The sequence below is a fragment of the Mesoplodon densirostris genome, chromosome 10, assembly GCF_025265405.1.
Source record: "Mesoplodon densirostris isolate mMesDen1 chromosome 10, mMesDen1 primary haplotype, whole genome shotgun sequence".
NCBI classification, from domain to species: domain Eukaryota; kingdom Metazoa; phylum Chordata; class Mammalia; order Artiodactyla; family Ziphiidae; genus Mesoplodon; species Mesoplodon densirostris.
In genome coordinates, this window is record NC_082670.1 from 61,137,624 (window position 1) to 61,159,622 (window position 21,999).

Sequence of the window (21,999 nt, forward strand, 5' to 3'; positions counted from 1 at the left end):
ATGATCGAAATTCAGCCTGATGGGGAGGAGAAGGACCATCTTTCAGTTCCAAACCCCTGTCTGTCCTTTGGGGACAGAGCTTCCAATCTAAGTTCTAAGCTCAGGGCCACCTGCAGAGCATCACATGCCTTTTTCAGACAAGGTCACATGTGTGAGTGGCTGGCACCAGAGATGGCTCTCGATACCTGTTGGCTCCCTTTTCCTCCTTTCTGGCTGACGTGGGGTGGGCAGAGTAGGGGAGTGGGCCCTGCACCCCACTGCTGGGGTGCATGCTGCACTTGGTGTCTTACCGTGCTCTGTGGGCTCAGGCAAGTCCCATGACCTTGTGTGGCCACCTGCTTCTCCATCTGTAAAGTGGGGATAATATCAGTGCCTCCCATAGGCTTGCTGTGAAGATGAAATGCAATTGTGCCCAGAGGGAGCCTAGCCCAGCACCTGCACACTCCAAGGGCCCATTACAGGCTGGTTGTCCTTGTAATTAGGAACCCGAGTTCTGAGTTAAGGAGGAGGCTAAAATGTCTGGGAAGTTTGTGTGCATCTTTAACTGGGGATGGGATAGAGGAGAGCCTTGCTTTTCGGGGTCATCAGTTCATACGGGCCCCAGATGAACGTGATGATTTGTAATCAGCATAGGTGGTTCTGTAACCCTTAGATTATAAGTCACCTGGGGAGCTTGTCAAAATGCACGTTCTGATTTAGCAGGCTGGGGATGGAGCCTGAGATTCTGCATTCCCATCAGGCTCCCAGGTGTTTTGCATGCTGCTGGTCTGAGGATCACACTTGAAGTAGCAAGCAAAGGTCCGAAACAGCCTGATGATTTATCACTGGGAGCCTGTTGGTGGGGAACTCCTTTAGATGGTAACCCTACAGAGGAAAGAAACATCTTATTGTCTTGTCAAGAGTGCCGGGAAAGATTTGGGGGGGGACATTTGAAGTGGCTGGGATGTCCCTTTGTAACTCAACGAGAAAAAAAGTAGATGGCCTCTTTCAGTGGCATGCCCTGAACTCTGGGCCATTGCCTTCTCTTTGGGATCAGCCTGGCGAATAGCCAGCTGAATTAACTTCAGAAGAGGCAAGCTCATCGGCTGGCCTGTAGAGCAGTCTTGCTGGCCAGCGGCCTAGGTAAAGAGCAGCACCAGGCTGCGGAGGAAGCCACAATGTTCTGTGAACACAGAGATACGGGCTCGTCCTCCAGCGAGCCACCACTGTGAATGTCGTGCACACAAGTGCACACACACACCCTTATCTCTTGCTTCATTTCTTGTTAGATTTGGGGGAAAAAACCTCCTCTGAGCAGCTGATTAAGAGTTTGAACCAGATGGTTGTTATCAGTGCTTGATCAGCCCTTGTTGTTAGAATCATTGAGTACCTTGGGCTTGGAAGGAAAACATAATTCAGCAGGTCCCTTCTTCAACTTTCGGTTTTGAAATAAATTTCTGCTTCTCTGTCTCAGCTCTTGGCTGGGAAAAGCAGTGCTGGGATTTAAGCTCTCCAGGGTCCTTCCTGCTTGGATACCTGTGTATCTGTATTGAGAAGTCTGGAGCAGTGGCAGTCTGTGGAAGGTCCGGGGTTCCAATGCCACTGTGGGGGACATAATAGAGAAACAGCCCATTGTTTCCTGCAGCCATTTCCCTTCCTTTGTACATGATGAATTCTCCCCCTTGTTTAGTTCTTGTGATTTTTTTTTAGTAGCATGGATTGCAATTGGCGTTTATTCGCTGTGCTGATATAAATTCGGAGTTGGTGGGAATTTCTGGCCCCAGGTCTGTCCCATGGGGGTTTTCTAGTGGAGGAGGTATTTTATGTTCCACAGCTCCTCTGGCCTGCCATGTGGAAAGGCGGTGGGTGTTACAGTGTAGAGATGGCAAGCTGCTGATGCCTCTCACCTGTGTAAACACAGCCAGCATTATAGAGCCACCCTTGGCCGAGCCCCGGTGGCTCTGGAGCTCAGCCCCAGAAGCCGGGGGGTGGGGGGGAAATTGACCCCTTCATGTGGCTTTCTTCTCACTTGAGTTTCATTTGGTGTGTCGTCCTGTATTTGAGTGAGAGCAGTCGCAGGCCAGCCAAGCTGCCCTCATGTGGTTGATGGAATCAGTGTGGTCTGTGGGGAAAGTGCTTGCTAGGATTTCCAAAGGTGATGGGTTCCAGCCCCCCTTCTGCTTGGGGGTCCAGCAGCTGTGGCCCATCGTGGTGAGGCAGAGGCTGGCAGCTGCCCGGGGAGCACTGGCAGGTTGCAGATCCTGGGCTGTTACTGAGCGGCAGCAGGCAGCTTGGGGGTGCCCTCACTGTTGAGGGCCTGGCTCCTGTCACCCCTCAGTGTGGTATGATTTGATTCCTCATAGGATCAGATCCAGACTCTCTGAGACTGACCTGGAAAGAAAGGTTCCACTAAGGAGACCCTTCCTAGCCTGGGGGTTGAAGGATTGGGCTCAGGGACCCACGTGCCTCCTTGTGGACCTGACACCATGTCTCTGAGCCAGATTAGGGTGCTGTCCCTGTGGGATCTGCCAGCCTTTGCTGAAGGCCCGTCTGAGGGTCTCAGCCCTCCGTTTTCTGATCTGGAGATCTCCACCCCTTTGCTACGCCAGAGCGTCGGAGGGGAGCAGCGTCATTCTGAGGCCAGGGTTGGGGTGAACGTTCGAGATCCCAAGATGAAGGTGGCTTTTAGGACAGAGTGGGGGGAGACTTTGTCAGCTTTCTACAGCCCCAGGGAGGCTGTTTAAGGTCCTTCTAACCTGTGCTTTTAGACACCTTTTCCAGAGATGCATGACGGAGAATGCTTTCCATTCCAAGGCCAGTGGGAAATGATCTATTTCATAACATGCCCGGTACCCTTGGGAGGGAATTGCATCTCCCTTCCAGGCTGCTTGAGATACGGGGCAGCTCACTTTCCAGTTGAGCAGTGGCTTGGCACTGTCTACTCTTTGAACATCAGCATGGGTTTTGTTTAAAGTTTCGTTGTACAGGTCCTTGTAGCTCAGCACCAATCATTCCTGGCTGGGGGTAGTTAGTATTCTTTGCTACAGCTCTTCGGTTGACTGCTTTCCAGAAACAATGCACAAAACTGTAGGTCAGAATTGTTTTTGTAACATCTGGAGGGGTATGTGTGCCATTCCCTCATGCTCTGTACCCAAATGTGTGTCTCTGTCATCTTGGCGTGTCTTGCTCTTTTCCTCCAGTGGGCAAGGGCCCTGCTGGGGACGGCTCATTCCTAGGGCAGCTTTTCAGTTCAAGATGAAAGATGCACAACCACGTTCTTGCCCTGTTGTAGCCAAACTCTTCTATCTCCGGTTTGCTTTGGGCTAGAGGACGCAGTTTCTAATTCCACATTGCTGCTACTTCTTTCCTGTCACCCCCAAATGTACACGTTGTGTGTGGCAGGGAGGGGCAAGAGGGGGACGTGGGACAAAAGGCATTTCTAAATTTCTTTTTTATTTATTCACTAAAGTTTTTAACAAGTTGAAGTGTAACCCATCCAGAAAAGTGCCCATTGACATATCTACAATTGAATAAATTTTCACAAATTTGTATAAACACCACTCAGTTTGAAAAAGAGAACATTTTAAGCACCACCCTCCAGGAGCCCTTCTTCCTGGTTACAACCCTCTTCCATCTCCCGAGGTCGCCAACCTTTAACACAACCGTTAAATTTCGCCTACTTTTGAACATCAGATTAGTGGAACCGGCAGTGAGTACACTACTGTCCCCAATGTCTTTTGCTCAGTGTTTGTGAGTTTCATCCATGAGGCTGCAGTTGACTGTTCATTGATTTTTCATTGCTGTGTAGAATTCTATTTCTACACCACAGTTTATTTATGCATTCTAGCATTGGTGGATCTTTGGGTTTCTTCTAGTTTGGGGCTGTTTTACACCCAGCTGTGAACATTTTGTGCATGTCTCCTGTAGACATATGTGCATTTCTGTTGGGTATGTTCCTAGATATGAGATTGCTGGGTCAGAAGGTAGGCACTGTTTTAGCTTTCTCAGGAGTTGTTGAATCACTTTTCCAAAGTGGTCGTGCCCCACAGCAGTGTGTGAGGGTCCCAGGTGCTCCATATCCTTGTCAGCACTTGGCGTTTTCAGTCTTTTTGGTTTTAGCCTTCTGGGTGGTGTGAAGTGGTATCTCATTTGGATTTCTCTGATAACTAATAGACTTATTGGCCATTTATCTTTCTTCATCAAGGATCTGTTCAAGTCTTTGGTCTATTATTCTATAGATTTGTCTGTATTTTTTTTTTTGCGGTACGCAGGCCTCTCACTGTTGTGGCCTCTCCCGTTGCGGAGCACAGGCTCTGGGCGCGCAGGCTCAGTGGCCATGGCTTACGGGTCCATCTGCTCCGCGGCATGTGGGATCTTCCCGGACCGGGGCACGAACCCGTGTCCCTTGCATCGGCAGGCGGACTTTCAACCACTGCGCCACCAGGGAAGCCCTATCTGTATTTTTGTTATTGATCTGTGGGAGTTCTTTATACATTCTGGATAGGAACTGTTTGGTGGTGGTATGTGTTCCCAACCAAACTCAGATTTTTTTCAAGTCATGTTAAAATCATAACAGGTTCACTGTAGGAGTCCCTCCCTTCTGCCCCCACCCCCCTCCAGCACTGTGTAATGCTGGGGTATGATCTCCCAGGGAGCATTCAGACAACACGCCCATGGCTGGGTGAGGATTTAACCATTGGCTGCCCTTTCTTCGTACCGGGTTGTGACCGAATGCCCTTTCTTCTTGATGTGCAGGGTCCTTGTGGGTGCACCAAAGGCGGATTCCAAGTACAGCACTTCAGTGAAGTCCCCTGGGGCTGTGTTTAAGTGCCGCGTCCACACCAACCCTGACCGGAGATGCACCGAACTGGACATGGCTCGAGGTGGGTGGATTTTCGCTGCCAAGGTGGGAATGGGTATCACACCCTCACACTTTCCTCTTTTTCTTCCTGATTATTCATCCATTTTTCCTTCCTTCCACCCATCCACCCACCACATATTGAGTACCTGTTACTTTGTAAGCACTGGGATACACCAAAGATCCTACTATCCAGGGTCTTATAAATTAGTAGGCAAAAGATATTAAACAAATAATTGAGTGTGAGAAGATCAGAGGGGAGGTGAGTGTTTGATCTGATCTAGATTGGAGGGTCTGGGGCAGTGACTTTTACAATGACTGGAAAGATGCACAGCAGTAAGCCGGGCAGGTACAGGAGGCAGAACCTCCAAGTGGAGGAAAGTTTGTGCCATTTTAAAATTCAGAGCAAGCACAGCATCACTGGAGTGGTGAGCAGGGGAGCGTGGAAGCAGAGGTTGGTGAGGTGGGCTGGGACTGGACCACACAGGGCCCGACAGGTGGTAAGTAAGGTGTTGGGATTCTATCCTACGTGCAAGGTGGGAGGCCATTAAAAGCAATGTTAGGTTTTATGTTTTAAGTAGGAAAAGATATGACTGAGGGATGTTTTTAAAAGCCCGCTTGGTCTGGTGGAAAATATATCATCTTTGGAGTCAGATCTGCCTGGGTTCAGAGCCCAGCTCTGCCAGTTACTCACTGGGACTTACTGGGAATGTCCCAGAGCCTCTTTGGCCTCAGTTGCCTCACCTGTAAAATCAGAAGGAAGATAGCTATCTCATAAGGATTACCTTGAGAGGATTGATGAGATAATAGAGATGAATACACAGAACTGTGCTTGGCACATAGTAGGTTCTCAATAAGTAAGAGCTATATTTTATCGTACTCATCAATTCAAGACCTCACTTTGTCCAAAGTCCTTTCCCCTCAAGATCTTCTTACTATTATTTTTTTTAAATGAAGAATTGTCATGATTTTCTTTAGCAGAAATAGGGGAGGTGTCCATGGTGTCTATGACTGGTTTGTGGGCTGTTACTGGTATATAACAAATTAAGGAGCTTACTTCGTAATATAAATCAATGTACTGCTTCCTTCCTTGAGAAAGTCTTGCTATGAAAAAAAATTGACTGAATTAAACAACATACGTGGTGGTGGAGTCAATTTACATCTTGTTACCAGTTCCTTATTTACGGGCTGGTAATGTAATAGGGGCGGGGCAGCCGAGCGGCCGTAGCCGCGCTGCCGTTACCGCGAGACCCTCAGCGCGCGAGAACCCGGAGCTCAGAGGTGAAAGGTCCCGCTCCGCCGGGTCAGCAGGGAAGCGGTCCTCGTGGCGGAGAGTGTGGAAGCGGCGGATCGCCGCCTTCTCCCCGGGGCCCTCCAGGCCCTTTGGCCTCCGCCGGTGGGTGAGCTGGGGGCCCGGGAACAGGCCGAGGGCTGTGTCCTGCAGGGCTCCAGAGCCCTTGTCACTGGGCCCCGGCCTTGAGGCAGCGGTGAACCTCTCCCCCATGCCCACCTCCGCGAGCTAATGGCGGCGGCAGTCACCCTGGGTCGCAGTCGGCGGGACCTGGCCCCAAGTTGGGCGGCCTAGGGAGCCTGAGGGCCGGCTGGGTCCTGGGCGCCTGGCTCCCTCAGCGATGACGGCTGGGCGGGGTCTGGGGACCTGGCCCTGAGGGCGCCGCCAGCTGAGATCTGCCTCCTCAGCCGGACTGGGCACTGGCGGGAGGACCCGGGCTGGGTGCCGGACCAGCGCTCCCGGGCAGGTGACCGGCCCGCGCAGGGACCCCTCCTCTTAACGAGGCCTGGACCTCGGAGGGCGAAAGTTGAGCCTTGGGACCTTGCCCTTTCTTGTCATAACAGAGGCTAACATTCGTTTGGTGGACGTTTACAGGAACATCGTGACCCGACCTCAGGAACAAAGGATCTGACACCAAGAAGCTTCCAACAACTAACCCCACCCCTCCCTCACCTTTCCTGTAAAAGGGCTTTGCTGAAAGCTTTCAGGGAGTGTGGAGTTTTCTAAGCCTTGAGTCACCTGTCACCTTGCAGGGCACTGCAATAAACCTTTCTCTGTTCCCAATTCCGACTTTCGTATTGTTTGGCCTCACTGTGCATCGGGCACAGGGCACTGCGTTCGGTAACAGTAACAAACACTTGGGTTGTAGACTGCCCTGTGGAAAGCAGACAGGAGAGCAGCATTCCTCAGTCCAAGCCTGGCTTTTCTCTCTTTCCTCCAGGGAAGAATCGGGGCATGCCCTGTGGAAAGACCTGCCGGGAAGACAGAGATGATGAGTGGATGGGGGTGAGCCTGGCCCGGCAGCCCAAGGCTGATGGCCGCGTGCTGGTAAGGCCTCCTGGGGGAGCCATGGGGAGAGGGTGGCACCCTGGAAATGAATGACCTTGACCCCTTAGGAAAGCTGGATGGCATGGCAATAAGGGCATGGCTTTGAGATTGCCTATTCTGGACTACTACTTGGACAAATGATTAATCTTTTTACTTTCTTCGTCTGTCAAATGTTAATAATGTCTGTCCAGGGTGCTGAGATGTGGCTATTGAAAAATGGCAAATGAAATATAGGTGAAAAGTACTTTGCAAATCTCATTCAATACATAAGCATTTTCTTGTGGGTATCTTTTTAAATTGAGGTATAACTTACATAAAATGCACAGATCTTAAGATTGCAGTTTGGATTTTGACATTTGTACACACTTGTGCGACCACTCACCCATCAAGATACAGAATACTTCTGTTGGCCCCAAAAGTTCTCTTATGTTTCTTACTAGTCAGCTACTCCCACTTCAAGGCAACCACTGTTATGATGTGTATTACTGTGGGTTATTTCTGCTTTTTCAAGAACTTCATATAAATGGAATCCTACAGTGTGTGTTCTTGTGTTAAGGCTTTTTTTCACTCAAAAGAATACTTCTGAGATTAATCCATATTGTGCATATCAGTACTTCATTCCTACTTATTCCTACACAGTATAATATTTTTTTTTTTTTTTTTTTTTGCGGTATGTGGGCCTCTCACTGTTGTGGCCTCTCCCGCCGCGGAGCACAGGCTCCGGACGCGCAGGCCCAGCGGCCACGGCTCACGGGCCCAGCCGCTCCGCGGCATATGGGATCCTCCCAGACCGGGGCACGAACCCGTATCCCCTGCATCGGCAGGCGGACTCCTAACCACTGCGCCACCAGGGAGGCCCTAGTATAATATTTTATGAAATACATATACGTTGTTTTAAAATAGTCATTTATTTCCTTCCCAAAGTGCATATGATATATTCTGATCCATTAGGTGCTTTGAGGGTGATGCAAGGAAGAAGATGTCTTTGTCCTTGAGACTTGCGATATGCTGGGACTGCCCAATAAAGCAGTCATTATTTAAATTTATCAGAATTAGATAAAAAATTCAGTTTAGTCACTCTAGTCACATTTCAAGTGCTCAGTAGTCACAGATGTCTGCTGGCTGCTGTGTTGGCTGGCACGGAGGAAACATTTCCATCATTGTAGAGCGTTTTATTGGCCTCAACAAAATCTCTCACTGACCCAGAGGTCTTGTTTTGTCCATTTTTGTCTTTTACAGTTTTTTCTTGAGGTATAACACTAAAGTTCTTAACATACACAGTTTCACTGAGGAGCTGGATGGATGTTTTCATGTCCATGTACTCATGTATCTGACTTCATAGGCCTTTTCTTGGAAGCTGTATAAAGATTTTTTGTTGTAAAAGCATGAGATCAAGACGGGAAAATAATACTAGCTGCTGTTTATGGAGGGCTTCCTCTGGGCCACAGGCTATAAAGCTGAGGGTTTCACATATATTTAATCCCTGGGGGAAACAGATTTTCCTTAAGGATCTAGGCAAAATGTTTCTGACTCCTCCCTGAGCAGTCCATTTTGTGTTAGACTTCTCTGTGCGGAGTTGTTGGTCTGAATTTCACCTGCCTTGTCAGCACAAACTAAGCCTCTTGCCGTCGGACCCCTTTGGGGAGGGAGGAAGCAGCTGGATGCTGTTGCAGTGTCAGAGGGCCTCCCTACTGGACAGCATAGGTCCTGTGGAGGCCCCCATCCCAAAGTTTGCCTTGGTTTCCAGCCCTTTAATCACTGTCACCTGCTGCCCTGGACCCTCTCCAACCTCTGCCTTCCCGCAGACACGGTGGCCTGACCCTGACTGCGTGACCAGGCCCCAGGAGGCTTGTCTGCCATCCTATGGGAAGGAGGGGAAGGAGCTGATCCATCTATAAATCAGAGTGGCCCTGAGGTCAATATTAAGAACAAAGGAGGTGGTGGCCTGGTGACAGCAAAATACGTAGGGTTCCTGAGAGCCTTGAACCTAGATCCAGTGGTTACTCCCGTGAAACATGCCCCCTCCCCACGGAAGGATGACCTCCACGTGGCTGAGAGCTTACTTCCAGAGGGTTCTGCACTTCTGCAAATGAGTATCAGGAGGGGGCCATCTCCGTGGACATGAAGAGCGATGAGGATCACAGGGACACTCGAGCCAAAGAAGCTAAGAAGGCAGAGCTGGAGGGTTTGTGCCAATGGTGCTGTGATTATCCTGTTCTAATTCATTGCATGCAAAGCTAATTTTCTCATCTTTTACACAGTTACTGCATCATCTATTTAATAAGCCACTCTGGGGGGCGGGGGGAAGGACGGGCATGCAGCAGCATCTGCTTTCCTCATGGCTTTTTAATATTGTGGTCAAAAACAACATGAAATTTACCATCGTATCCACTGTTACATGTAGAGTATAGTAGTGTTAACTATATATATATCATTGTAGAGCAGACTTCTAGAACTTTTTCATCTTGCAAAACAAACTCTAAACTCATCGAACAATAAGTCGCCCTCTCCCCCTCCCCCCCAACTTCCTTTTCTTAAGAGTTTGGCAACTTTACATACTGCATGATTCCATTTGTATGAGGCATTTGTCTTTTTTTTTTTTTGAGGCATTTGTCTTTTGTGTGTGTGTGTGAGTTAAAATTTTTTACTTAAAAATATTGCATACATTCTTTTGTTTTTTCACCTGTTACATTTTATTTATTTATATATTTTTAATTTTTAATAAATTTATTTATTATTTATTTTTGGCTGTGTTGGGTTTTCGTTGCTGCGCGCGGGCTTTCTCTAGTTGTGGCGAGCGGGGGCTGCTCTTCGTTGGAGTGCACGGGCTTCTCCTTACAGTGGCTTCTCTTGTGGAGCACGGGCTCGGTGCGTGGGCTTCAGTAGTGGTGGCACGCGGGCTCAGTAGTTGAGGCTCGCGGGCTCTAGAGCGCAGGCTCAGTAGTTGTGGCGCACGGGCTTAGTTGCTCCGCGGCATGTGGGATCTTCCCGGACCAGGGCTTGAACCCGTGTCCCCTTCATTGGCAGGTGGATTCTTAACCACTGTGCCACCAGGGAAGCCCTGATGTTACATTTTTAAAGTTTTGTCAATGTGGTTAATATTCTCTGTAGTATTCTGTTGTTTTGTTTTTTTTTTTTTTTTGGTGACTGGCTGATTTCACTTGGCATAATGTCCTCAAGTTTCACCCATATTGTAGCATAGGACAGGATTTCCTTAATTTTTAAGGCTCAGTAATATTTCACTGTACGTATGTACTACATTTTGTTTATCCATTCATCCATTGATGGATATTTGGGTTGCTTCTACGTCTTTTTTTTTTTTTTTTTGGCCATGCCGCTCAGCATGCAGGATCTTAGTTCCCTGACCAGGGATCGAACCTGGGCCCCCTGCAGTGGAAGGGCAGAGTTCCAACCACTGGACTGCCAGGGAAGTCCTGCTTCCACGTGTTGGCTATTGTCAATAATGCTGCTATGAACATGGGTGTGCAAATCTCTCTTCAAGATCCTGTTTTCAGTTCTTTTGTATATAAACCCCGAAGTGGGATTGCTAAATCCTATGGTAATTCTATTTTTAATTTTTTGAGGAACCTCTATATTTTTTTCCACAGTAGCTGTACCATTTTACATCCCCACCAACAATGCACAAGAGGAGGGTTCCAATTTCTCCATGTCCTTGTCAACACTTTTTTTTTTATGGTGGCCCTCTTAATGGGTATGAGATTGTATCTCATTGTGATTTGTATTGCCCTAATGATTAGTGATGTTGAGCATCTTTTCATGTGCTGGTTGGCCATTTGTATGTCTTCTCTGGAGGAATGTCTGTTCAAGTTCTTTACTTATTTTTAAATTGGATTTTTTTTTTGTTGAGTTGTGTTCTGGTTTTTTGCACGTGTGCCATCTTGCCAGGAAACGTCTGTCCCCAGTCCACTCTGTCCTCCCTGGTTTAGACTCTGCCACCTCCATGAAGCCTGTCATCAGTGACTGTGCTGTCTAGAACAAGCTTGGCATCTTTTGTGTCATTAGGAACTCAGCATTATGTCGTTACCTTATGTGCATGACTTATTTTATGTATATGTCCTTTTTAATGGAAATCACTTGGGTATAGAGACCAAATCTTCTAGCCTTTTAACTCTCAGCACATGGAGAAGGTCCCTCTAAGGAGTGGGTCTGAAAGTGTGTTTGAATAACGTAGGGGCTGAGCGTCAATGTTGAAACAATTAGAAACTAAGTTAGTTGCCATCTCTTCTTCGTGGCTGATTTTAAGCAGTTGATGGAAGCTTGAGGCAAAGGCTATAAATTGCCCCTAGGAAATGACAGGTGACAACAGGGTACAAGGAGTGGTCACCTAGTCCATATTCATGTTTAGGAGGCTTCTTATCCATTTGCTTTTTCTTTAATGTCTTATTTCTACCTGTCAAAGCTTTCTGGGAGGCAGGTATTTATTTTAAAATTAAGAACAGGAAGATATGTGTTATTCAAATATGTTTTGAGAACTCGGGAGGTGCCTGGGGGTGTGGGCATGACACCTGTATCCCCAAGGAGCATAATATTGGATTCCAAGTTTGGGCTTGAAGAGGGAGAGGTGGGATGGCTTTTTTTGAAAATGGCATCTGGTGCTGATTTCAAAGTAAAGAACAGATAGAGGGGCTTCCCTGGTGGCGCTTTGGTTAAGAATCCGCCTGCCAATGCAGGGGACACGGGTTCGAGCCCTGGTCCGGGAAGATCCCACATGCAGCGGAGCAACTAAGCCCGTGCGCCACAACAACTGAGCCTGCGCTCTGGAGCCCGCGAGCCACAACTACTGAGCCAGTGTGCCACAACTACTGAAGCCCACGTGCCTAGAGCCCACGCTTCGCAACAAGAGAAGCCACTGCAATGAGAAGCCCGCACACAAGAGTAGCCCGCGCTCGCTGCAACTAGAGAAAAGCCCGCGCGCAGCAACGAAGACCCAACACAGCCAAAAAATAAAATAATAAAATAAATAAATTTAAAAAAAAAAGAACAGAGAGTTTGAAAGCTGTGACAGCGTGTCAAGTATCTCAATGACACATGGCATTTTCTGTCCCCATGGACCGGCAGCCAGCTCTGGCAAGACCCAGGACATTGGGCTGGTCTGGCAGGCTGCCCTTGGCTCAGTACCTACCAGTCTCGGATCCACACACGTTGTGGTTCCTTCCATTGCCCCAGGGAACAAATGATACCTGGAGTGAACATAGCATTGGGATTAGAGGCAATCCCCTTCCCTTCCCACACTCCCAGATGCAGATGACAGTTTAAGAAGTCGGGGGGAAAATATCACTTCTGGTAATAACCACCCAACAAACCCAGTACAGGCACTGAGTCGTCTCTTGGACCTGGGAGGGCACACAATGTTCAAGTCTGACATTTCTGCTTTTCAGCAGAGTCTGCAAGCCTCAGACAAAACTGAAGTCAGCATCTAGCTGACTTCTGGGAGGAAGCGGTGTTCTCCAGCTCTATCCCTTGGCTGTTTCCTTTCCAAGCATCAGGGCAGTTGCTATCTATTCACCACTTCTCATCTGTCCATTTTTTCAAAGCCACAGGATACACTTTTGCATTTACTTCTGTTGCTTTGTTTCCTGATTTTTTTTTAAGTGAACTTTTTGCTGAGCTTTAACATCCATGCAGGAAAGTGCACAAATCATCTGTGTACATCTAGATGAGTTTTCAGTAGGTGAACATTTTCAGAATGAGTTTCCCAGAACCCCAGAAATCACCTTCCCTGGACCTCCCAGGCCCTTCCCTCCTCCCTTGGAGGGGAAGCTTCTTTGAGGGGTGGAATCTGTGGCATCAGGGCCCTGATCCCCTCCATCCCCTGCTCTCAGTGGCCCAGGGCCTGGCCCAGCCTGTGCTGGATGGACCCGAGGCATGGGAAAGCTCTGGCCATCTGTGCATGGCAAATGCATGTGTAAGAGGCTGAGGTGGGGGGGGGGAGTGGCGGGGGGGGCGGTGTGGCGCAGTGTTGGGGGAGAGGTACATGCCGCTGTGGCTGAGCCATCAGAAAGGCCCAGTACCCACCACCCCCAGGAAGGACATGTGTTTCCATACAAGAAAGCCCTTCGAAATATACTCATCTCTTTATCCTTTTGGGAGGAAGAACAGCCCTTAAAACCTGAAGTATGTAAGATGCTAAGATTTGGGGTGATCCGCCTAGAGGGGTGGGATAGGGAGGGTGGGAGGGAGACACAAGAGGGAGGGGATATGGGGATATACGTATACATGTATAGCTGATTCACTTTGTTGTACAGCAGAAACTAACACAACAATGTAAAGCAATTATACTGCAATAATATGTTAAAAAAAAAGATTTGGGGTGGTCCTAGACCCTCCCCCCTCTTTTGTTATAATTCTTTGGAATGCAAGTTGGAATAAGTCTTGCTGTTTCCAGAGGGTGCTCTCTTTCTCCTGTTGGTCTTGCCTGCTCTGCCCACACCCCCGCCTCCCTCACAGCAGAACTCATTTGGAGAGATTGATGGAGATATTAATGCTTTGGAGACAGTCCCTAGGAATTTTTCTTAATGTAGGAGTCAGATTGACATGCGTGTATATATAAGGATAATTGGGACTAAACAAAGTCTTTTCTTTCTGTAGTTTATGTTCAGAGACACTTTTCCTTGTTTTCTTACACGCAAACTGCCTTTGACACTTTGATCTCTGACCTCACAGAATGCATTAATTTTTGTTTCGTTTATTGTGAAATGCAATCTTTGGCTCTTCTAGAAATTCACCGAGATCACTTCTTAAATAGTTTATGGCAGTTAAAAAAAAAAAAGACAGTAGGGCTTACCTGGTGGCGCAGTGGTTAAGAATCCTCCTGCTAGTGCAGGGGACATGGGTTCGAGCCCTGGTCGGGGAAGATCCCACATGCCGTGGAGCAACTAAGCCCGTGCGCCACAACTACTGAGTCTGCGCTCTAGAGCCCACGAGCCATAGCTACTGAAGCCCGTACGCCTAAAGCCATGCTCCGCAACAAGAAAAGCCACCGCAATGAGAAGCCCGCACACCGCAACCCACACAGCCATCAATCAATCAATCAGACAGTAAGCTAGACATTAAATACAGAAAGTCCGTCCTTACAAGAGTCAGCATGTGTCATGATAAACACCCGCCTCGGCCCTTTTCGGTCCCTCTAACCCAGAAATACAGTAAAACATGGTAAGCCCACGAGCTTTGCCAAATCCATAAACTAAAATATAACTAATGTACCAGCTAATTAGATGGTAAGTGATTCAAATTTGCAAACTATCAGAATTTGGTCAGAAATAAAATAAAATTAAAACACTTAGTGGAATGGAGTGATGATCCACCAAGTGATACTGTTGTTTAGCTTCTTGCCTGATACAATTTCAGTCTATTGAGAAATGTGCTAGAAGCACAGAATAGTACCACGCGGGGAGGAATGAAGGTGGTTTGCAGTGTAAGGAGCAATGAGATTAACGTCATAGGGTAGGAGGCAGAGTGTGGGCAAGCTGAGGTTTCTCACCACTCTGAGTGTCCTCATTTTCCCGTGGACAGAGAGCAGCCTTGTCAAGGGCCCTTGGGCGGTTTGCTTGAAGGGATGAAGACCAGAGAGGATGGCAGGCAGTGAATTTCTTTGTAGAGTGACCTCAGGGATAGCCAGGCCCTGGAAAGCTCCCCCACCGCCCAGGGCCTGGACATCCTGTTCGACCCCAGAGAGGTCATTTCGGGGGTCCTGAGACCTGTGGAGAGGCTCTAAGGGCAATAGCTACCCGACCTACCTCAAAGGGTGGGTTTTTTTTTTTTTTTTTTTTTTTTTTTTTTTTTTTTTTTGCGGTATGCGGGCCTCTCACTGCTGTGGCCTCCCCCGTTGCGGAGCACAGGCTCCGGACGCGCAGGCTCCGGACGCGCAGGCCCAGCGGCCATGGCTCACGGGCCCAGCCGCTCCGCGGCATATGGGATCCTCCCAGACCGGGGCACGAACCCGCATCCCCTGCATCGGCAGGCGGACTCTCAACCACTTGCGCCACCAGGGAGGCCCAAAGGGTGGGTTTTGATGGCTTCTCAGGTGGGCATTGGGAGTTATAAATTGGAAATGTTTTCTACTAAGACAAGGAGAACTCTGAAATGTGGGTTCCTGTGTTGTTTGCAGCACTTACCAGCTCTGGAACTTAAGCAAAGCACTCTCTGATACCCAGGGTTCCTGTACAGAAAATGGAATTCTAAGACACCTCCCCACCTTCCAGGGTTACAAAAGTGGTCAGATGTGGACCATGTAAGTGCTGAATGTTACAGCCTACAAAATCAGTGTGTTTGATGCAAAGACACGAAACACTTTGATTTTTTTTTTTTTTTTTTTTTTTTTTTTTTGTGGTACGCGGGCCTCTCACTGTTGTGGCCTCTCCCGTTGCGGAGCACAGGCTCCGGACGCGCAGGCTCAGCGGCCATGGCTTACGGGCCCAGCCGCTCCGCGGCATGTGGGATCTTCCCGGACCGGGGCACGGACCCGCATCCCCTGCATCGCCACCAGGGAAGCCCCACACTTTGATTATTTTAAAATGCAGTATTTTAAGAAAATGCGTCTGTTGGCCAGAGTGGAGCAACCTGATAACAGAAGTGAGTGTGAATGTCCACGAGAAACAGGCGGGGCTAGGCAGAGCACACACCTCTGCAGGAAGCAGCTGGGCTCCTCACCAGCTGTGCGGGTGCATTCGAGTGTGAAGCTGGTGTGTCCAGTGCTGGTGGGGAAGGACGCGAGTCTGTGTTCCTGCTTCTGGCTTCCAGAACTGCCCTCCCTCCAGGTGTCTCCTGGCACGTTCGACCCCAGTGCTCCCCAGAGGCTCCCCTCCAGAGCTGACCAAAGGGTCGGTCTCACTTCCTCGCATGTGCCAAGCTCTCGCCCACCTCAGGGCCCCTCCCAGTTGCTCCCTCACTTTCTTCAGGTCTCTGCTCAGATGTCACCTCCTTGGAGAGGCCCAGGCCACTTCCTGGCATGTGGGACCATCCTGGTGAGATGGAAATGTTCTATATCTTGCTAAGGGTTTGGTTACAGGAGAGTGTATTTGTTAAAGCTCACTAGATGGTACACTTGAGATTTATGCATTTTTCTGTACGTAAATTTACTTCAGAAGACCGTCAACAAACATTTACTTCTGATTAATGATATAAAACAGTCAAATATCAAAAACTTCATATGGTTTAACCAAATGCTTTGCCCTGAACCTGAAAAGGAGCTCCTAAAGGTGCTCCACGGACCAGTGGCCTCGGCTCACCAGGGGGCTTGTTAGAAATGCAGATTCTCAGGGCCCTGAAGACTGGCCGAGCCAGCTCTCTGGGTGGGGCCCAGCGGTCTGTGATTTAGTAAGGCTTCCACGTGATTCTGAAGGGTCTCATGTTTGATGGAGGCCAGTGGCTGCTCCTTGGGCAAGCAGGTAGCACCTTGAAGCTTAGGGTCTGTTTTGGGTGGAGCAGCACTCCTCGTCTCTGGCTTTTTCTCAGTATGTTCTTTGCTGAGGACTCGAGTCTGTCTGCTGCACCAGATGGACCTGTGACTGTTCACTGCTGCATCCTCAGTGCCCGGCTCAGAGCCTGGTGCATAGTAGGTGCTCAGTAGATACTTGATGGAGGAATGAACAGGTGCATGTGTGGGGCATGCACAACGGATCCATCGTGGCCCGAGGGCCCTGAAGCGGGTATTGGGTGCTTGTCTTATCCTCTGCCTGGTTTCCTTTTCTGTCCGTTCCTGCTCTCCCCACATCTGGTGGGTCCCTGGGCCCATTAGCTCCACCTCTACATCGTGAGGTCACCCCCTTCTCCCATCTCCACTGCCACTGTCCTGGTGCAGGCAGCAGCATCCCTCACCTGATGTTCACTTCCACCCTTGCCTATCTACAGTCTCCACTCGGCAGCCCAGTTATCTTTCCAAACTGTGAGTCAGACCATGCCACTTGCCTGTGTAAGACCCTCTGTCAGCACATCCACTAAAGTCACAGTCATCCCCAAGGTCTATAAGACTCCCAGGGCCTGGCCCCTGTCCCCTCTCTGACCTCAACTCCATCCAGAGCAGCCCTGCGGGCCTCCTTTCTTTCTCTGGACCCTCTAAGCCTTCTTCTCCATTGCCCCTGATATTCCCTCCTGGAGCACTTCCCTCTGTGCCCAGTGTGTTTGGTTCTTTCTCATCCTTTTGGCTGCCCCTGGCCTCCAGGTGAAAACTGTCCTCCCCACTCCCAGATTCTCAGTCCATAACCCAGTGTCTTTCCTTTCCGGCACTTGCTAGGATCCCCATTTGTTTGTATGTTTGTTGGTTGTCTGCCTCTCCCAGGGGCGCTCCCCAGGCTCTCACAGTTTGCTGATGCCCACCCAGCACAGCATCTGGGCTGGATGGGAGAGAAGGTGGCTTCCTGGCCCCTCTGCACCTCTTGCCTCCTACAGAACCACCCGGCACTGCCGGGCTCTGCTTTGTGACCTCCTGAGCCTGACTCTTCTCCTCTGAACCTCTCTCTGTCCTCTAGGCCTGTGCTCACCGCTGGAAGAACATCTACTACGAAACAGACCACATCCTGCCCCACGGCTTCTGTTACATCATCCCATCCAACCTCCAGGCCCAAGGCAGGACGCTGATCCCTTGCTATGAAGGTGAGCTCTGACTGATCCTCCCTCTTGCTTTCTGACCCCATGTCACACCCCAAACAAGCCCCAACCATCTCCACACCACCATCTGAACACTTCCCCTGGCTTTCCACACTCTAACAGAAGGGCTGCACCATGTCCCCAGATGGCCCCTTGGTGTCCGAGGATCAGGTAATGAGGAAGATGGGAAGGGGCAGCGTTTCCAGGCCCTGCCCAGCCTTGTCCATCTGTGCCACAGACCCCATGGCGCTTCCCAAGCTTTATGAAGTCTCAGACTGAAATTCACCAGCCTCTTGGTTTCCTGACACTGCCAGATGTTGTACAGCCTTGGGAAACTTGCTTTCCCTCTCTGGGCCTGTTTCCTCCCCATGAAAATTCAGAGGTTGGCTCAGATGGTCTCCACAGTCCCATGCAGCTCGCAGATGGTCATAACGCTCCCAAGACAACTCCCGGCCATACCCGTGGACAGATGTCCTGAGGCAGGGGGAAGAGAAGGCCCAGGGTTCAGTCACTTCATGACATCCCAAGTCTGGCTTTCCTTCTCATCCGGTCTGCACACTCTGGCAGATGCTGGAGAGTTGGGTGCACCCTCAGCATGGTTTTAAGAGTTCCTTACCAAGGGGCACTTGGGGTTTGGGAAGGAAAATGTTTCCTCAGGCTCCCTACTTAGACGGTTCTAATGCCTGGGCTGGGGACCACTGAGCCTATCATGACTTAGCTCAGTTGAATTTGAGCTTTAAGGATTCAGTGTCATTTACTGCAGTTTTATACCTTGTGCTCTTAGGGTTTGCTTAGCCTAATTCCAAGTGAGCTAAGTGTTTAGCTGTTTATGTTTTAATTCTCCCCCTAATTTATTTGTTTGGACAGAAGTCTCCACTAGCCCGTGGCCACCTTTCCCTTGGGCCTCCCTGGGTTTTCCCATGTTTCAAATTTTGGCCATTGAAAAGGGGCTCTGGGAAAGGCTGGGTCCCTGCAGGAGGCATGGACCCTCTCCTCTGTGAGGGGGACCCTTTCTTTGATCCCATGTCAGCATCTGATCAGCTCTGGCAGGACCATGCTAGGCAGCTGAACTCTGGCCCTGTTTATCTCTGTACTGCCCCCATCAGAAGAAAAACCTCACCTGAAAAATAGATGATGATGTGATCAGTCGAGAGGAGGAGGGATAGGTCATATAAAGACACAGATGAGGGCCTCCCTGGTGGCGCAGTGGTTGAGAGTCCGCCTGCCGATGCAGGGGATACGGGTTCGTGCCCCGGTCTGGGAGGATCCCATATGCCGCGGAGCGGCTGGGCCCGTGAGCCATGGCCGCTGGGCCTGCGCGTCCGGAGCCTGTGCTCCGCAACGGGAGAGGCCACAACAGTGAGAGGCCCGCATACCGCAAAAAGAAAAAAAAAAAAAAAAGACACAGATGAGGGGCCAGGACCGTGCTGACTGCCCCAGCTGGTTGCTTCCTTTTTTTCCAGGAGGAAAAGTGAAAAGACCCTGGAAGAACTCGTTGGGTAGCTTGTGAGGCTGGGAGGAGTGAGGGAATCAGTAGGGACGATGGAGGCTGTGGGGATAGAACCCAACTAATTATGCAATAGGACCAGCAGCACTCTGGTTTTCTCAGAAGTTGTCTTGTGAAATAGGGCCACGTTGCCATCCCTAGTGACTCCCCTGTACACCACCGTAAGCGTTAGAAAGCAAAAGATGGCCCTTTGGAGAGGGAGCTGGGGTCACATGTCCATGTGTACCTGTAGCCACTGTGGCTTACACTTTTAAAGGATCTGTTATCAGGCAGTTGAGGGGGCGGTATCAGCAGTAGAATGGGGTTGGTCTGGGGACTTTATATATTCTTTTTTTTTTTGGCCATGCCGTGTGGCATGTGGGGATCTTAATTCTCCAACCAGGGATCAAACCCTTGCTTCCAGCAGTGAAAGCACGGAGTCTTAATCACTGGAAGTAGTTTGTTTTGGAAGTTATTCCAGAAGACACCAGTGGGGAGCGGGAAAGTGAGAAAAGGAGGGGAAGGCGGCCCATGAGGGGTGTGGCCCCCATGAGGGGTGTGGTCCCCACGAGTTACCAGCCTGGGCCACTGGGATACAATCTCTGGGCCAGCGTAGGACACACACCTCAGAATTATCTTGCCTGAGGGATGAGGGGATGGGTCTGTATTCACTGGGCATCCTGTCCTGCCACGTTTGTGGGCAGGGAAAGCCCCCATGCAGAGAGATGCAGGTGCTGGCAGGTGGCAGTCAGGCCATGTTACAGAAATGGTAAGGGCTGGGGGGACCTGGGGGGGCCCCCTTGGTGGCGGGGGTTCTGTGTTGCCTTTCTCCTGTTACAGATGAGGATGCTAAGACTCGGCGTTTAAGTAAATTGTCAAAGGTCACTCAAAATCACATGGTGGATAGAGCTGGGTTTTGAATTTTCATTTGTCTGACCTCAGCAAATCATTTTGTCCCCTGGTGGTTAGTGGGGATTTGTTTTGTGTTTTGGTGTTTCTGGTTTAAATGAGATTTAAATAGGAGCCAGTTGTTCACCCTCTCAAAATAAGAGAGGGTGACTGAACTGTCCCAAAGGTCCAATCATGAGGGAGGGGAACATGAACATTTTGGGTGTTGGTGTTCTCAAGAGCACCTGCCTGTTTTCTTTGCTGGCAGCTCTGGCCTGACCTTGGCGGGAACGTGCAAGCCTCCATGAGCCAAGGAGGGCACCACGGGGCCAGGTAGCAGGTTGAGTCATGTCTGCTCCACATGTCTGTCACTCACAGTAGAGTGTGAGCTCAGAGCCCACCCCTCTGGTGCTTTGGACTGTTGCCTGAACGCGTTCCCTGTAGCTCACTGGTCCCAGGAGAGAGACGTGTGGAACAGACCCAAACCCTAAAGCTGCAGCCAGAGCCCAGCTAGGTCATCCAAACCCTAGATGACCTGTAGATGTGCATGGGAGAAATAAATGCTTGTCATTGTTTTCAAGGAGATTTCCTGGTTGTTACGCAGTAATAGCTGACTGACACAGGCTCATCACAGGAACCCACATTCCTCATGCGACAGTGGCTGTGGGATGGGCTTCGGCCTCTAGAATCACTCTTTTCTATGGTTGTTCCTTGACTTAATGATGGCCAGCTGGAGCCAGCAAGGAAAGTAGCAAAGTGGTCGTGCCCTGCCCAGTCCTTCTTCCCCACAGGCGCCCACACTTCTGTATCCTAACTCATTCAGTGCCCAGGGAGGATTATGGTGTGGGGCCGGGATGGGGAGCATTGGGGTATAAGCTGCCTCTTAGAACAATGGGGGACTGAATGGACCGCCTCTGTAGTTCTTGGTCCTGTAAGAGGCGAGGTGTGGCAGATGCTCAGATTTCTCTAGAAGAGGGACTGGCTGGTGGGGGATGCAGGCCACAGGGCCCTTGCCTGTGCTCTTGCTTTGGGATCTCCATCTCCCTGTTTGGTGGTCTAAACTAAACCTATTTAAGCTCTTAAGGCAACCATTATTTTCTCTTAATGTGGAAAAACTCAGTAATGCTGGCTGTCTGTTCCACTTGGGGGATCATGTGGTAGTGAAGTACAACAGAAGTATTTTGGAGTTTGACCGGACCTTTCAGATATCACCCAGCCTGGCCTCTTTCTCTTTAATGACATCCAGAGATGTGGGGTGGCCTGCTCAGGCTGAGTTTTAACTTCCGTTCTGTTATTCACATGCTGCACAATCAAGAGGCCAAGTAGAGTGGCGGCTAAGAGCACAGACTCTGGGCCTAGACCGTCAGAGTCCCAGTCCTGGCTCTGCCACTTGTTTTTTGTTTGTTTGTTTTGCCATACGCGGGCCCCTCACTGTTGCGGAGCACAGGCTCCGGACACGCAGGCTCAGCGGCCATGGCTCATGGGCCCAGCCGCTCCGCAGCATGTGGGATCTTCCCGGACCGGGGCACGAACCTGTGTCCCCTGCATCGGCAGGCGGACTCTCAACCACTGCGCCACCAGGGAAGCCCTCTGCCACTTGTTAATGCTGTGACTTCAGATGAGTGACTTAACCTCTTGTGCCTAACCTTCCTCAAGGGGCTGTGGAGAGGATTAAGTTAAAGCTTGTAAGTTCTTAGAGCAATGGCTGGCATATGCATATATATATATATATAAATACTACAGTTGACCCTCCGCATCCATCTGCAAATTTTGGTATCTGCAGGCATCCTGGAACCAAGCCCTCATGGATACTGAGGGAAGATTGTATATGCTAATAAGCACATA

The 21,999-nt window shown here is 49.8% G+C and overlaps 1 protein-coding gene across 1 annotated transcript in view; it reads left to right on the forward strand.

Annotated features, from left to right (window-relative positions):
- Positions 1 to 21,999, forward strand: part of ITGA9 (integrin subunit alpha 9) — a 363,172-nt gene that overhangs the window by 11,602 nt on the left and 329,571 nt on the right. The window contains exons 2-4 of the mRNA XM_060108991.1: positions 4,735 to 4,862; positions 7,069 to 7,175; positions 17,663 to 17,786. Coding sequence (XP_059964974.1) covers positions 4,735 to 4,862; positions 7,069 to 7,175; positions 17,663 to 17,786 — 359 coding nt within the window. The remainder of the gene's footprint in view (positions 1 to 4,734; positions 4,863 to 7,068; positions 7,176 to 17,662; positions 17,787 to 21,999) is intronic.